This window comes from Anabrus simplex, chromosome 14 (genome assembly GCF_040414725.1).
Source record: "Anabrus simplex isolate iqAnaSimp1 chromosome 14, ASM4041472v1, whole genome shotgun sequence".
NCBI classification, from domain to species: Eukaryota; Metazoa; Arthropoda; class Insecta; order Orthoptera; family Tettigoniidae; genus Anabrus; species Anabrus simplex.
In genome coordinates, this window is record NC_090278.1 from 98981973 (window position 1) to 98999375 (window position 17403).

At 43.1% G+C, this 17403-nt stretch overlaps 1 protein-coding gene across 1 annotated transcript in view; it reads right to left on the reverse strand.

The window, feature by feature from the left end:
* Positions 1-17403, reverse strand: part of LOC136885727 (protein Wnt-11b-2) — an 89665-nt gene that overhangs the window by 28856 nt on the left and 43406 nt on the right. The window contains exons 3-4 of the mRNA XM_067158463.2: positions 9713-9954; positions 1144-1439 (exon numbers count right to left, since the gene is read on the reverse strand). Coding sequence (XP_067014564.1) covers positions 1144-1439; positions 9713-9954 — 538 coding nt within the window. The remainder of the gene's footprint in view (positions 1-1143; positions 1440-9712; positions 9955-17403) is intronic.

The following is a 17403-nucleotide window of genomic DNA, read 5'->3' on the forward strand; positions in this document are numbered from 1 at the left end:
TTACAAAAATGTTGCAGAGTTTGGGCTGGGAAGACTTGAAGTGGAGTGTTCCGAGCTGTCAGCGGAGAGATGGCGTGGAATGACATTGAATGGTGTCTATAAAAGTAAGAAAGATCACATCATGAAGATAAAGTTGGAATTCAAGAGCATATTGTCGCAAATATTCATTTATAGGAAGGAGAGTTAGGGACTGGAATAACTTACCAAGGGAGATGTTCAGTTAATTTCCAATGTCATTGAAATCATTTAAGAAAAGGCTAGGAAAATAGGGAATCTGCCATCTGGGCGACTGCCGTAAATGCAGATCAGTATTGATTGATACCCAAATAAGAGAATTCCGTGACTTGTTCTATCGGCGTGTTATTTAATTTGAACTTTTTTCTAGACGTAGGCTTCTTTTAGTCTACTGACATGAATTTTGTTTTCTTTATGTTGATTTTTAGTTTCGATACTGTGCACCTGAATACCATTACAATTCAACCCTTCACTATGCCCTTTCATTTCTCTAACTGCATTTTCTACGAACAGGTTAAAGAGATATGGTGACAGTGGGCAGCCTTGTCGCACTCCTCTGGTAGTATCATTAATATTAACTTCCGTGGTTTGAGCTTTATATAGATTCAGAATAAGGCGCCTGTCTTTCTAGTGAACTCCAATATTCCTCATTACTTGAAAAAGCCATTTCCATTCAACATTATCGAAGGCTTTTTCCAAGTCAATAAATGTTACATAAGTTTTCCTATTGACTTCTATCCTCCTTTGTAGTGCTAATATAGCCTCCCTAGTTCCTTTGTGTCTTCTAAAGCCATATTGTTTCCTTCTAATTCTGTCTTTAATGATGACATGCTCTGTAATATTTCGTGGAGGATCACTATTTTAAATAGTTTAAATCTAGCTGAAGATGACACAAGAAAGGCCGAAGCGCGTTCAACTTTTAAGTGTGACTTTTTAATTGTTAAATGATCGATTATAAATTGAATAGGTGGAACCTAAACATTCCTTTTAAGAATTATATTTTTGCATATTGTTAATGTCAATACGGAACGAACTATGAAATTCGTAAGTGGTAATCCCTCTCTAATTGTGGATCCCGGGCTTTACATCCCCTCCCAACCGCCACAACAAGCCATACATGATACTCACCCTGCGCCCCGCTCTATTGTTGTGCAGGTTGACTGCCGCCACCTGCGACCGCTGCCTGTTCTTCTTCTGTTTCTTGCCGTTGCCCCGCTCCGCACTGTCCGTGAACTGCCTGGCGAAGTGCGTCCCCCAGCGGACGTTGTCGCCGCATCCACCCCACTTGAAGTTGCCGTTAGGAGGATCCCTAGGTGGAGACGAGCATGCGCAGTGGAAGAGCGCACCCATAGCGCAGGCGCGGGCGACTGAGTAGGCCACTGCTGCGGAGCTGAGCGCGTAAACGTAGGCTTGTTCCCGGGTACCTGCGACAGACGTATCCTGTAATTAAAGTTTGGAAGGGCACACTAAAACTACTGTCACTTGAATCTGTTACATCACTGGCATCCTGCAGACGAAGTGGGTTTCCTTGCCATTCGTGTGTCAAGATGGCTTTCTCAAGCAATGTGACAGATTTCTGACTTGGATCGAAGGAGAATTGTGTTCCAGTGTTGAATGATTGTGGGTTCAATGATGTGAGTATGGATGCGAAAGAAAGTCTGTTCACATGTTCACTTCCGATATTGCCTACAGATACTTTTATGTCTTACTATCTCCAGTTAACAGAAGTTTGTGTGTAGAATACACAGACCTTGATAGTGCGTCTTGAGGCGATATGAAAGTAAATACAGTAGTTTTATATCTCAAGAGCTACCTATGGGTTGTCAGCTTGTACGGTTGCTAGGTAACAGTACCTTACATCACAACCTGCACGGTTGCTATGGTTACATTTCCGTCACACATTTTGTCGCCTAACGTTACTCAAATTTTAGGATGACCCCCAGACATAAGACACATTTCTGTTTCATTTCTACCATATTAACCTTTTCACTGTAGTGGCTCACCGCCTTCCGTTCAGTAGAGTTGCCCTCTGTGCTAGGATCCACTACGGCCCGTTCACTTTGCGGGCTGTACAATCCAGCTCAATCGTGACATCCAGCGGTATGACCATAGGACTGTCACTTCATGTCTTGGTTTTGAGCGCATATGTGTGTGTGTGATAGAGCGAGAGAGAGAGAGGAAATGAGTCCAGAACACCTGCCTCTCACCCAGAGCCCATGGGTTCGATTCCCAGGTAGGTCGGGGATTTTACCTGGATCTGAGGGCATCTTCGAGGTCCAGTCAGCCTCGCTTGAAGAGCTACCTGATGGCGAGAGAACGGCCCCAGCGAAGAAAGCAAAGAATAAGGACCTAGATGATTCGTCGTGCTGACCGCGCGTCATCTGCAGGCCACGGCCCGTTCATTGTTGCTGCAGCTGTCTTGAGAACGGTTTCACTCCCAGGACAGTTCCCATTCACAGCTCAGCGACTTCCATTCCATCTTAATGCGCTCCTCAAATGAGGGCATCCTGCATATCATTTCATCTCATCCCCGACCACGCATCACAGGATCCTAAGATAGCGGGTTCAAACCCGGGAGAGGTAGTCGAATTTTTGAAGGGCGAATAAAGTCCATCCGACACTCCATGTCGTAGGATGCCGGCATGTAAAAGATCTCTGGTGACACATTTGATTGAAACTCAGTCATGGACGCCCAAGAGAGATTCGGTTTACCCGGTCTGCCATCTAGTAGGTCTAGAGAAAAGCGGAATGTAGAAATTGATGAACAGGAACGAGATGGCGTCAAATAAAAACGTTTGCTTATGATAGTTGAGGCCATAGATTATTATTATTATTATTATTATTATTATTATTATTATTATTATTATTATTATTATTATTATTATTATTATTATTATGATTATTATTATTTCGTATAGGCCTACTAAGGGCCACGTTATGTCAGCTGTCTTCTCTGGGCTTTGATCTTTGCCCAGTGCTCCTCCATTCGTTGTCGATGTAGCTTTTTTCTTCCCTCAGTACGTCTTCAACTTTGGCCTTTCTTGAAAACCCTGGAGGTCTTTTAGTTTCCTCCTGAGTGGATTCCGTTCTTGTATATCTTCATAAGAGATTCCCGTCTCCTGTAGGTCCCTTTCCACCTCCTCGAACCACGTTGGCTGGGTCTTCTTATCTTTAAAATAGGTAAAGATCTGGTTCGATAATCGCGTCGGTTTCATTCTTAGCAAGTCGCCATAAGAGGTAATTCTCCTTCTCCGCATGGCATCGGAGATCTTCTGGACCTGAGCATATAGCTCATGGTTATGGCGATATTTAGATTCAGCTTTCTTCTTAATTGGGCAAAGAATTTTGCTTAATATCTATCTATCTATCTATCTATCTATCTATCTATCTATCTATCTATCTATCTATCTATCTATCTACCTTTCTTTCTTTCTTTCTTTCTTTCTTTCATTTTTTAATTTTTACTTTTTCTATCAGGCTTTTGTTCTTGATAATAAGCCATTCCGCTGCATACAAAGCCTCTGGTCTTATGACTACAAGAATGAGTGAGTTTTTGCGTTCAAGGATATGGACTTGTTATTGTAAACGTGTTTGGTCATTTGATAAGCCATTTGCATGTAATTCGTGCGCGATGCGAAAGCTTCTTTTTCAGAGATGTTCGGTCATGTTCTTGTAACGCAATCTCACACATTTCTCCATTAGGGTCTTGTAGGTTTGTTGTTCCTCCGTTTCCTCTCCTCGGATCATTTTCTTTCCCTGCCGACCTCGGAATACCTAAATTTTTAACACTTTCCTTCTACAATGTCTCTCTCTTCCCTTACGTTTATACATTGTGGTAGCCACTTCATATGCATTTTCTCTAGTTTTACGCCTGGGTTGTCTTCCTAACGCCAGCTCTCTGTGAAGTATTACGTGTTTGTAGATGATGAGGGCTGTATTAAGAAATCCTCGTCCTCGTCGGGAGTCGAGCCCGATGATCAGTACGTTGAGCAAGAAAAGACGCCTGTATAGGAGGTCTTGCGCAAGGTGTGGGTGTCGTGGAGACTGTATGGGCAGGTTTTAATTAGTTTTAACTCTGAACGTGAGCGCATGACGTGTTCAATGGTCGTCGGCAGCCGGCAGAGGGCTCTTAATCAAGTCGTCTGTGAGGCCGATTTGATGAGCTCAATACCTGACTGGAACAAATTACAGTTCGTGGACCTAAATCATTTAACTGATCAAGTACAATGTTCCCACCTGTTCTGCACGTCTTGGCCGGCTGTCAGACAGCTTATGTCACGACACAGAACAGATTACAAATCTATAACCTTTAATTTTTATTTGTAGGTTCAGGTGACTCATACTGCATAAGTTGTATGAAAGTGGAGGTTTTTAGTAACTTGAAGCATTCAAGCGAAAATAAATTAGATGATGGTTTTTGGTGAAAGGGGCTGATGGTACGAGATGAAACGAAATGTTTATTTATATATGTAAAATCCTGTCATTCACAGCGATATTGAGAAAACGAGAAGGTTGGAACAGCTGAAATTGGTACCACTTACAGATTCTTGTGTCTTCTTTACAAGGAAAAGACAGTGAACGTCTCACGACCACGACGTTCGTACTTTAAAAAAGAAAAATACGTTTCTGTGAGCGGAGACGTTGTTGCATATTCGCCACTATGACGTACGTACTCAGCTCTATCTATGGGCATGATGTTAAACTGCCCACATCCTGGCTACTGTTGCCTACTACAGGTACAATGAGACTGAACTGGTACCAACCAGTTATCGGTTACAAGAAAAATGTAATGATGATCATTGTACTAGAACTGTTCAGTGAAATGTACTATCTTTCACTGAAACGAATTAACTATTTTTTCCATGTGGGATTTGTGTTCATCGATAAGCACGAGATAGACCGTACCTTGTAGCATCAGAATGTTGGTGGCGTGCTCATATGGAGTGAGGGCATGACGCTGTTGATGGTGATTCATTTTGGAGACTGAAGAGTGCGGAGATCGTTGGACGTCAAAGTACAACTGCACTCAGTGTGGTTTTGTTTCCATTCGAACGCCGCGTAGAACTTGGAAAGTGTAACTTTTTTCATAAGATATATTAAGAGTCCATTTAGAATTTCGAATATTGTAATTTCGAGTGTCGAAGACAGGCTTATGTACATGATTGTGAATTTAAAATAATCAGTGGATGTAATTCGTAATGCCTTGTTTTCTTATAAAATGATTTAAAGATGACTGTAATGTATTAAAATGGAAAAAGGCAGTTGCTCGATTATTGCTGCAATTAATCTGAAACGTTCGTTGAACTCGAAAGGACGGCCAAATCCAACATTAATTCGCTCGATGGTGAGCGATGTTTATTATGACTGCCACTGAACCACGGTCTAATTTTAACGCTCCTTTACTTCTAGCTAAACGCTAATTAGTTAGAAGACGAGCGCTTATACAAATACAGAGCACGTCACTTACCAGTCGGACAGTCTTGCATAGGGCCACATGTGTAGTCTGGTCCACTCTCAAATGTGATAAGTGTACGTCTCAAGGCGTGCGACTGCTGCTCTTGTTTCCAAATCCACTCCTTCACTTGAATTTTTTCAGGACCGGTAGTAGTATCGTAGACCCTGCAATATCGTTCTTCATTCCACTGACGAAAAAAGCACGTTTCTCCATCTGCCTTGTCGCGTTGTCTGTGAAGGGAACAGAAGACTCCATTGGTCGAACAGTTCTCCGGCCATTGCTTCTTCTATGAACTTTATTCCGAACAAGTTACGAGGTTTCCATCGCCCAACGACACTTATACACAGTATATTATTGGGGAACACGGTGGTGTAGCGGCTAGTTGGTTGCCTATCATCCCTGGTTTGATTCCCGGTGTTGCTGCCTTGGGATTTTCAGTTGAAAATGCCGCGCAGGTGTTTCAATCCTCAGTGCGTGCAGTGACGCTGAGCATGCGGAAGCATCCAGCGACAATCATTAGTTATTTCTGGTACAATCGCAATCGGGAGTACGAAGGTAAAACAATTGGATTTTGGGAGTTTCAGTACATTATTCTCAGTTGAGTAGAGGCCCCGCGGTCTAGGGGGTGGCGTGCTTGCCAGTGATGACTGCGGCCATGTAAGCGTAAGAGGAAGTGCGGGCATGACGTGAACAGAACAAAGTTTGATTGCATCATTTAATAAAACAGTCACCTGTTTATGGATTTACGTTTAAAGAGTCACTTTTAAATAAGCGACTACTGCGTGCAATCACACGTAGTATCTACAGCCATGAATTTTAGATGCAAAGTTTGGGCCAAAAAATGTGCAATAATTTAGTCTTAAAAAGGTCGAAAAGAGATGCAAATTTAAAATGTAAAGCAATTCACACACGTGGCTGCTAAAAGTAGTCTCAATTTGCTTTTCGTCATACAGATAGGACTAAAAAATTACAACAGTTTAAATTTGTTCCCCACTACAGCAGTCGGTGATACTGATTGGTGCTATTTGACTTCATCTTCTCCCTCTTCTCCTATTCGAAATCTTTCGCCTAACTGCATCCCGATAAAACGTGAACTGATATGTTCACCAATGGGAGTTCAGTGAGTCTCAATGTCTCCACTGAAGCAAAAGTAATGTCAGGGATACCACCCTGAAAACCGTAAATTCTAACAAGAGAGTACAGTCAACGGGAGAAACGTCACGAACCTACCAAGAGAGGTGATACTCCCACGTGGCGCGTCCCGGCTGGCGGACTTGGGCGAAATAAAATAGCTCTCGCGGAACAAACACACATCCCCCTGTGGGTGGGGGACGCAGATGAAGAATACACCCACGGTATATCCCTGTCCATCGTAAGGGGCGACCAAGGGATGATTGAATTAGAAGCATTAGTACCATCACGCGGGGAACACCATGGTCCGCCTTTACTTGCGAGTAATACCACTATGTTAAATTTGTGATTAGTAGAACAGACGGTAAGTCAGTACGGGTTTTAGAGTACCGCTACATGGGAAATACCATGGTTCTTACTTTCCTAGCGATAAGTACCATTACGGACCGATGACCTAGCTGTTAGCCACCTTTAAACAATAAACATCATCATAACGGGAGAAAAGTACATTAAGCCACAGACATTCGTTTTCAATTGTTGGATTCTTATGGGAATAAAACTTTCTCAATCAGTCATCAATCACCACTGATCTGCATTTTGCGCAGTCGCCCAGGTGGCACATTTCCTAGCCTTTTCTTAAATGATTGCAAAGCATTTGGGAATGTATTGAACACCTCCGTTCGTGAACTCCCCTTCCTATAAACGAATGTTTGCCCCAATTCTGCCTTACATGGTACTTGAAATCATTATCATGTACTACTGCTACAAAAATGTTTTCATGCCTCCCCTGAAGGGGGAGGCGGGCCTTCTCTCAGGCCGGGAGAAGGTGAGCGGCATTCGCCTTACCGTAGTGCAGGAAAATTGAGGTCCGGCTGTGTCCCGTCTCCCGAATGCAGAGCCGTGGCCACTCTGCACCTACCGACTGTCCATTTATCAGAAATGCCACGCTTGCAGTACATACAGATTTCATTGAATAACCTACATTGAATAATTCAATGAATGTATGTTGTGTATTCTGCCCGAAGGCTGCTTTGATCCTCTGCAGCTCCGCCCACAGCTGTCATAAATAGCCTAGGCGTCACTGAAAAAGCGTACTAGGGAAATGAGAAGTGAGGTAGTTTGCCGTTGCTTTCCTCACCAAGCCAGCCGTTCCTATTACATATCAGTCTGCCAAGCCCACTGAAATGCATGCACCAACCGACCCTATGAGCGATATTTTCACACCATTCATGACAGGGACTGGCTGCACAAGGAATGGTATTACTAGCATCACTCATACCTCAGTCACTTTCATATTGCCAAAGCCAAGGATGAGACTGAGACAGGTCAATGAAAGTAACAAATTTGATGTAGCCCATACCAGAAGACACAGCGCACTGTAAACACTACATCTCGCTAGCAAGGGCATTAATTCAATGTAAGTTTCATAATAAAGGACTTTTTGAAATAAACCCATGTATCGGGCTAACATAGAGAGATGATCGGAGGCGACTTTAATAGGGCCATCTACCGGCGATTACAGTTAATTACAACGACCTAAGCATTGTATTATTCGAATAAATGATTATTTTACGCAAATAAACGACTTAATGAAATAATATTTTTCTAGTAATCCTGAGATGGAAACCTTTCCTTTGATGTATAATACATAGGTGTTAGTATTGTGGGTTACACGTTCAAATTGTATACAGATTCCCAATCTGTTATTTTCATACCCGTAGATAATTCTTATTTATCGTGTCAGAAGCATTACTTTAAAGAGATAATACATGAAATACGAGGCTGAATCAAAAGGTCCCCGCGAGAGCACGCTCTGTGTCGTGACCGTGGCCAATGCGGAGCAAGCTACAGTAACTGCTGGTGTGGTATTCCATGCAGAGCGTCAACTGGAGATGCCTGCAGCGATCAGATTTCTATGGCCTAAACGGCTCAATTGCACGGACATTCATCCTGAAATCACAGCTGTATCTGATGAGCGTGCAATTTCTCGCCCAGGTAATGTAAAGCGGTGTAAGCAGTTTGACGCCGGACGCACGCATCTCGCGAAGGCAGGCTCGAAACGTCCAACACCGTATAAAATGTTGGGATCATAACACTGCAGGAAATTGCCAGCATGCTGAACATTTCGTATAGCACTGTTCACCACCATCTTGAATTTCGTAAACTTGGGTCAAAGATGGGTCCCACGTCTGCTTACCGGTGTTCACAAGGGGCAATTACTCCAATTCTCACTGGAGTTTTTGCAACGGTATTCTGTGGACGGCAACGAGTTTCTGGGGATGGAACGTGGATCCACCACTTCACCACCGAAACGAAGAGAACGAGGGAATGGGTGCAAGGACAAGGTCCAACCTTCAGCAGGAAAGGTGTACGTGGAATGTATGCCGAAAGTCACGACAGTGAACTCGGCTTCGTGTGGTCAAACGTAGAAGTGGTTGCGTAAGGCAATTAAAGAAGAACGGCGGGGAAAATTGAGCGCCAGTGTGACACGGCCCGCCAAACCTTCGAACTGCTGCAGCGAATCAAGTGGGAGGTATGCGATTATCATGTGTTCGGTAAGCTGAAGAAGGAGCACAGTGGACGACGATTCCGAAACGATGACGAGGTGAAAGCAGCTGTCTTAGGTGATTTCATAAATGGCCGTAACTTGGAAGTGTAAGTTACTTTTTGGTTTGCTCTCGTACTTTGAAAGAACAAAAACACATATAATCTATACTGTATAGTCGCAGGATAATACTGCAGAAGACCAAAATCTGGCCACTTCAGCAGTATTGAGCAGGTATTCACACAAACTGGAATCTACACTTCACTTCTGACCTGCATCTCGTGACACCTGAACGCAGTCTGTTAAGTGACTTCCCAGTCTGCTGTGTGACCCGGGGCGAAATGTTCATTTGGCATCATTTAGTTACATTTTTCACAGACTTCCGGGTTGCGGTAACTGGATATAGTAATATCAACCAACCTAATTGACAACTGTAGAGAACAAAGTAAATATCAGGACTAGGTACTCAGTTTGGTTTTCAGCTGTTAGGAGCGTATCACCATGACAACAAGAGGAGGTATGTAACCATGACAACAAGAGTAGAGTACTGTAGCAGTGGTCCTCACCTGTGGTGAGGTCCGGCGAGAGGTGCGGCGCCTGCTCTATGCTGGAACAGTTCCACCGTCGGTCCTTGAACAGCATCTTGCAGGTGACGACGGCCTGGGACGCGGCGCGCACCACATGGGGCATGGCGTCCACTGTGGAGCGACACAGCCGAGTTTGACGTCGAGCTAGACCGTGGTGTAGCCGGGCCAGGCGGCACGAGACAGTGCTCTGGTTCCACTGCAGACTGGAGCTTCTCAGCGCCCTGGACATAGAGAACAGCCTGGATGTGTTAGCAACAACATGTCTTTGTTTGGACCGACGACCTAGATGTTAGGCCCGTTTAAGTAACAAGCATCATCATACCTTTTTGTTCTTATAAGAGGAGTATGTTGATGGGGAACGCAGGCGAAGACTTGCCTGTCGTGAGGCGACTAAAAAGGAGTGACGTTAGAAGCGTGAGATTACTAAGTACCATTACGTGCGGAACATCAGGGGTCTGCGTTGCCTGAGAGTAGTACCCTTATGTGCGAAACACCATAGGTTTGTGTTACCCAGTGGTGTGCGACTGTGATCGGTACCAGCATAGGAGGAACACCCTGGCTCTCCTTTGCCACTTCTATTGATGATGCTTGTTGTTTAAATGGTCGTAACATCTAGGTCATCCCCCCCCCCTCCAATTAGTTCTATTACGAGGCGCCGGTGACCTGGATTTTGGACCCCTTTAGATGATTCGTATCAAGCGAGTAATGAAGACATTGCGAATTGGAAGCACTGATTGTTTTGTTTCACGATCGCTTTTTCATCGTCATTTGTTTTATAGTGTCGTCAGTGGAAGGTTTAACTATCGTTTCATTGCGTTGCACCTCGTAGCATAACATCAAACACCATCACCATTTTATGGAGTCGCCTATTGGAACTGAGGTAAAGAGAATAGAGCTCTGAATATCCCCAGCTGAGGCTCACTTCCCTTTGAGCTGTTACCAACCAGCGAAAGTGAAGCTGAACGGCGAGTATTTAACTTAACGACAAACGAAGACACGCAATGCCCGTCGAAATGAAACTAGCGAACTCAGCGGTGATATTTGGATTGATGCTTTCTCGGCCCGTAATTGCAAAGTTCTCCTTGTTTTCTCATACGGCAAAAAGTTCAGTATTAGGGCGGGTCACATGAAAACCGTCATTTTCTTTCAATATATTAACATGAATATGTTTTTGGGCTGGGATTCTATCTTGCCTAGTGCCATCACTTGTATTATACACACAAAAAAGAAACCACCTTTCTCTTTGCGAAAATCAAATATATGTCGTTAATTTCAGATAGCAACCAGCTTGTACGGTTGCTAGGTAACACCACTGCTTGCACGGTTGCTATGGTTACACTTCCGTCGCGTCATGTTACCCACAGTTTCGAATGAGCACAGACATAAGACATATTGATACAAATGAATGGTATTTTTGGTTGTTTATTTGTTGTGAAACGCCTCGAAAACTACTGGACAGATTGAGCTCAAGTTTGACGATATAATGAGTCGCCCAATTATATTTCACCGTTTGGAACTAGTGGGGGATTTTACAACGGTATGTCCCAGATTTCGGCAATTTCTACCCTGCAAAACTAAAATAACTCCCTATCGAAAAAGGAAGTGACGCATACGCTCTTGAAATTAAATTTTCTGGAAGAAACATCGTATACATTTTCCTCGTAACTCAAACGTAGAGTGACCAGATTACAAGCTTGTACTTCGGCTGCAGTTGGTTATTCGGCCTTATTTAATGTTAGAATTTCGTAGCACGAACCACAGACCTTACAAAGAGTACCATTTATTTATAGAAAACCAGTACTGATATTATTATTATTATTATTATTATTATTATTATTAAAACGCAAGCGGCCCGATTCCAGAACATACATCGTCTTTTTTGCTATGCACGATAATAAGTTGCCATTTTTGTCTGTCTCACTGGTTTATCCTCTGCGGGTGGGAGCGGTAGAAAAACCGCACGACATCCCCTGTCTATCCTAAAACGCGACTAAAAGGGGTACTAGGGGCTCTCAACTTGGGAGCATGGGTTGGCAACCATGGGTCCCCTAGCTGAGTCCTGACATTGCCTTCACTTAGTTGTGCCAGGCTCCTCACTTTCATCTACCCTATCGGATCTCCTTTGGTCAACTCTTGTTCTTTTCCGACCCCGGCGGTATTAGCTGTCGAGCCCTAGGGACTCTTTCATTTTCACGCCCTTCGTGGCCTTTGTCTTTCTTTGGCCGATACCTTCATTTTTCGAAGGGTCGGATCCCTTCCATTTTTCCTCTAATTAGTTGTAATAGAGGATGGTTCTCCAGTTGCTCATAAAACAATAATCACCGCCACCACTACCATCTGAGTGGTTTGTTATATATAACCAGAGCTTTGTGGTAAAGTTTAAACACGGTCTTATGCGCCCAATTAAATCGGGTACGCACTAATCATGGACCTTGTGCTGCCGTGGCATATAGGCTGCCTGCGACTCTGGCAATGACTGTCAGACAATCTACCACATCGAATCTGAATGTCCTACCAGGTGCGACACCTGATGGCTCTACTTGAAAGTGCCCATCATCAACTTCTTTTGCTTGTCTTTGCTTATTCCCTGTTGTTTTGTGCTCTATGGAAGTCAGACGCCTAATAGATAAGTAATAGACATGGTATTTTAAAATATGCGGAACGGTTTACTGTACACGATATTCGTTGCGTATACTTTTTGCTGGGACAGCCGGATACTTAAGGGAGGTTTGGTCCCCCTACTCCTCCGGTTTTCGAAAAAAAAATCGTTTTTCTTGTGTGTTTGGCTCTGGTCGCCTTCACTAATGAATAGGCTACTCATTTCGCGCGTAAGTCGTTGTTCGTGTGTTAACAGGGCAGCTGAAGAATGAGCGCGCCATTCGGAATGTATTTGTAGGATTCAGTTGAAATGGCTTTTAGAGCCGGGAGTATCCGAGGACATGTTCGGGATACCCGGTGCAGGTCTTTTGCGATCCGCGCGTCGTGATGAGGATGAAATGGTGATGAAGACCACACAGACACCCAGCCCCCGTCCCAGCGGAATTCCCGACCCTGCCGGGAATCGTACCCGGGACCCCTGTGACCATTTAGCCATGTAGCCGGACTAGGCTACAGGGAGAGTGGTAACTGCTGTGGCCTGTAGTTAACATCATCGTCATCGTATTATATTGTTTTTATATTTTTAATATTGTTTAGGTTTGGGATTCATATTTACCGTCTGTCTCACCATGTTTGAGAGTCGCAGTGTGCAGTCTGTGCGAGGTTTGGTTTTAGGAACGCGCTGCCTACATGAGCATCTGCACAAAAATCAACGTTGCTCACCTTATTATGTTCGGAAGAAATTTAGCAAGCATATGTTTTTGCTCATTATTACCAATATCATTAGAGTATTCCTTATTCTCTCTACATGCATATACAAATACGTTACATCCCAGACATAGGGAACAGTATGCGGGAAACTACGATCAGTTTCGCAAACATCGATCATCAATTAATACTGATCCGCATTTAGGCCAGTCGCTCAGATGGCAGATTCCCTATCTGTTGTTTTCCTAGCCTTTTCTTGAATGATTTCAAAGAAATTTGATATTTGATATTTATTGAACGTCTCCCTTTGTAAGTTATTCCAATCCCTAACTCCCCTTCCTATAAATGAATATTTGCCCAATTTGTCCTCTTGAATTCCAACTTTATCTTCACATTGTTATCTTTCCTACTTTTAAAGACATCACAAAAATTATTCGTCTACTGATGTCCTCCCACGCCATCTCTCCAATGACAGCTTGGAACATACCACTTAGTCGAACAGCTCGTCTCCTTTCTCCCAATTCTTCCCAGCCCAAACTTTGCAACATTTTTGTAACGCTACTCCTTTATCGGAAATCACCCAGAACAAATCGAGCTGATTTTCTTTGCATTTTTTCAGTTCTCAAATCAAGTAATCCTGGTGAGGGCCCCATACACTGGAACCATACTCTAGATGGGGTCTTACCAGAGACTTATATGCACTCTTCTTTACATCCTTACTACAACCCCTAAACACCCTCATAACCATGTGCAGAGATCGGTACCCTTTATTAACAATCATATTTATGTGATTACCCCTAGTGAAGATCTTTCCTTATATGAACACCTAGATACTTACAATGATCCCCAAAAGGAACTTTCACCCCATCAATGCAGTAATTAAAGCTGAGAGGGCTTTTCCTATTTGTGAAACTCACAACCTGACTTTTAACCCCGTTTATCATCATACAATGTTCTCTGAGCCCTGTAACTCAGTATTTGCTGATCCGAACTACATGTGGCCAGTTTTCTTGTTTGTGAATGCATAGCGTTTATATTTTTTAAGTGGTTAGAAGTGTAAGTGTCCGTGCAGAGAGAATGTCTGGTATTTGTAAACCATTTTGTGAGCAGAAGCACTAACGAGTAACGAGGAGACGTGTGTGTGAAATGTGTCCTGGAAGTACTCTGGATGAAGCAATATGTGCAGTGACCGACGTAGCAGATATTTCTACGCCGAGCTGGCCTTTGGTCACATGGGTCCCGGGTTCGATTCCCTGCAAGGTCGGGAATTTTAAGCATCATTCGTTAATTTCGCTGGGACAGGGGCTGGGTATATGTGTCGTCTTCATAATTTCATCCTCATTACGACGCGCAAGTCGCCTACGGGAGTCAAGTCACCTGGCGAGCCGAACACTCCCGGCAGTAAAAGCCATACGCCATTTCATTTCACCTTGGGAGGTTGACAGGAATCTGGTTACGCTTAAGGAAACACGTAAAGCGACAAACAAAAGTGAAAACAACCTTTTTACGAAATGCATTATGCATAAATAAATTTATTTCTTTTTAACAAATTAAATACTAGCTCTTATAAAATATTAGCCTCGGGAAATAGTGACTATACATTGTGTACATTTTCTCGTGCAACTCTTCAGACTTTTGAAAATTATAAACTTCACTTAAGTGACTCGAAATCGCCAGTGGGTTTTTTTAAATTCTTTTATTTTTTTACAATTACCTTTACGTCGCACCGACACAGATAGGTCTTACGGCGACGATGGGATAGGAAAGGTCTAGGAGTGGGAAGGAATTGGCCGTGCCCCTAAGTAAGGCACATCCCCAGCATTTGCCTGGGAAGCTGGGCACACTACTACGAAAATTTCGAAAGATTAAACTATAACATCTAGTAAAGATGGGTTTCTTAGAAGATTATCGAGTGAGTTTCGACATAGGAAATGGAAACGGTTAAAGAACGAAAGAGAAATGCTTTGGCACAGGTAATACACGAGCTTGCGGTTGTCTTCTTCGACTGTCAAACATGGTGAGACATACTGTAGCGGGTTTATAACTGACATTTCATTTTTCGTCATTACGGGCTGTGCTCTCGAGTGTCGGGGTATACGTTTATATACCCAATGAGAAGGCTCCGTCTACAAGACCATACACTTGCAAACCACATTAACGTAATCACTTTAATCTTTGCTCTTAGATCCGCACAAAGAACAGGCAGTTTAGCTAGTGACTGATAAGGTACCCTGAATAGTGACAGAAATTTTAATTTTTACACGTCAACTGTTACTTATTCCATCCCTGTTGTTGCATAATTGTACTTTGTCCTGGAACAAAGAATTTGTTAGGTATGAAGCTAAGGTGCTGTTGAAGGCGACATCCAGGGATGTACTTCCCCTTGCACTCCGTCTGGTGGCAGGTGTGGTTTGTTAGCACCTCGACTTGTTTCGGGAGCTCTCATTAATTAGCAGACTCATAAAGCAGACGGACCAATTAGCACCGTCATAAAAGTAGCGTGTCTGCAGACAAAGCCGTCTGTCTGTCCATTGTTTACCGCAATAGAATGGTTCTCCAGCATTTTACCGTCTTCAGACTAATTCCTAACGTAGCCTCTACTTGGTTAAAAATGACTTGGGAATTATTGACTAATCGAATTACACGTTACGAATGTCTTATGGCTGGCGGTCGTGTAAGGCGACGCGACAAAATGTGTACGGAAGTGTAACCATAGCAACCGTGCAGGCGATCTGAAATAAGAGCCGTTGATGGATGGCCATGACTGGCAGATATTTATGATCATTATTTGATTTTCGTAAAGGAAAAAGTTGTTTTTATTTAGTCATGTTTACTTGTAATCGTTACCTTTTACTGAATGTAATCGAGAGGGGAATTCGTCAAGGCAGTATGATTGGACGTTTATGTTTTATATAACTGATATGAGTAAGGAAGTGGAATCAGACGTAAGGCTTTTTGCGGATGATGCCATTTTGTAGAGTACCAAATAAGTTAGAACATTGTGACCTCGACAACGCTGTGAGGTGGACAGCAGGGAATGGTATGTTGATAAAAGGGGTGAAAAGTCACATTGTGATTTTCTCCAAGAGGAAAGGTCCTCTCACTTTTAATTACTGCGCTGTTGAGGTGAAATTTCCTTACGATATCTTCATTGGGGCGATCACTTAAAGGGGATTGTAAATGTTTGTTTTGTTTGTTTGTTTGTTTGTTTGTTTGTTTGTTTGTTTGTTTGTTTGTTTGTTTGTTTGTTTGTTTGTTCGTGCAACTCTTGTCCGTTTCTCTCACGGGGTCGGGCATAAGGCGACATAAATCTGTCGTGGCGAGTTTTATGACCGGATGCCCATCCTGACGTCAACCTCATCAGAGAAGTTAATGAGATGAAATGAATGAGGTGATATATGATGGTACAAAGGGAGAGGGTGAAACCCGGTGCCGGCACATAGTCTACTTCTGTCGAATAGCACTAAGGGGTCTGCTCAAGGCTTAATGTCCCCATCCGACTATCATCATCACTCCATACGAGAGGTTTCGAATTTAATGCAGGATTTGGCACGCAATCTAGTGATTAGAAATTGTGTACCACCATCTCCCCTACCCTGCCGGCCAACATTCGACCAGCGGGACTCGAACCGGCTAACCACGCTGTCAGACTTCAACGCCTTAACGAACATGACCACCAGGCGGGGTAAATAAATAAATAGCCGTAAGTTGCTATTACATATCAGTCTGCCAAGCCCACTGAAGTGCACGCAACAACTGACCCTATGAGCAACATTTTCACACCATTCATAACAGGGACTCTCTGCACAAGGAATGGTATTACTAGCATCGCTCATACGTCAGTCACTTTCATTTTGTCAAAGCCAAGGATGAGACTGAGACAGGTCAATGAAAGTAACAACATTGCTCTAGCCTATACCAGAAGACACAGCGCACTGTAAACACTACATCTCGCCCACAAAGGCGTTCTAAGAAAATATCCATGTTGAAAGAATGCCAGTCATCTCCTTAAGATTGAAGGTCTGTGAAGCAATTGTAATTTTACATATGAATTGTTGGAAAATTAATTCGTAATTGAGTAATATTTCTCAGATATGTCATTTAACCCAGTTACTTTTTCCTTGTACTTTCTCCAACTAGGGCCGGGATTATTATGTATTTCTTCGTATACAACTGAAAATGTTGACGAATTCTGGTTCTGATATGGTTACAGTTGAGTTTCATTATGTACACTGGCGAAATAAGATATCCAGACACCATTAAATAAGCAATGTAGAATACAGAAATTCTGGCAGTATATTTGTCGAGGTAACATATTTAATTGTTTAAACCTACAGGTTAATATCCACGCGAGAAAAATTATC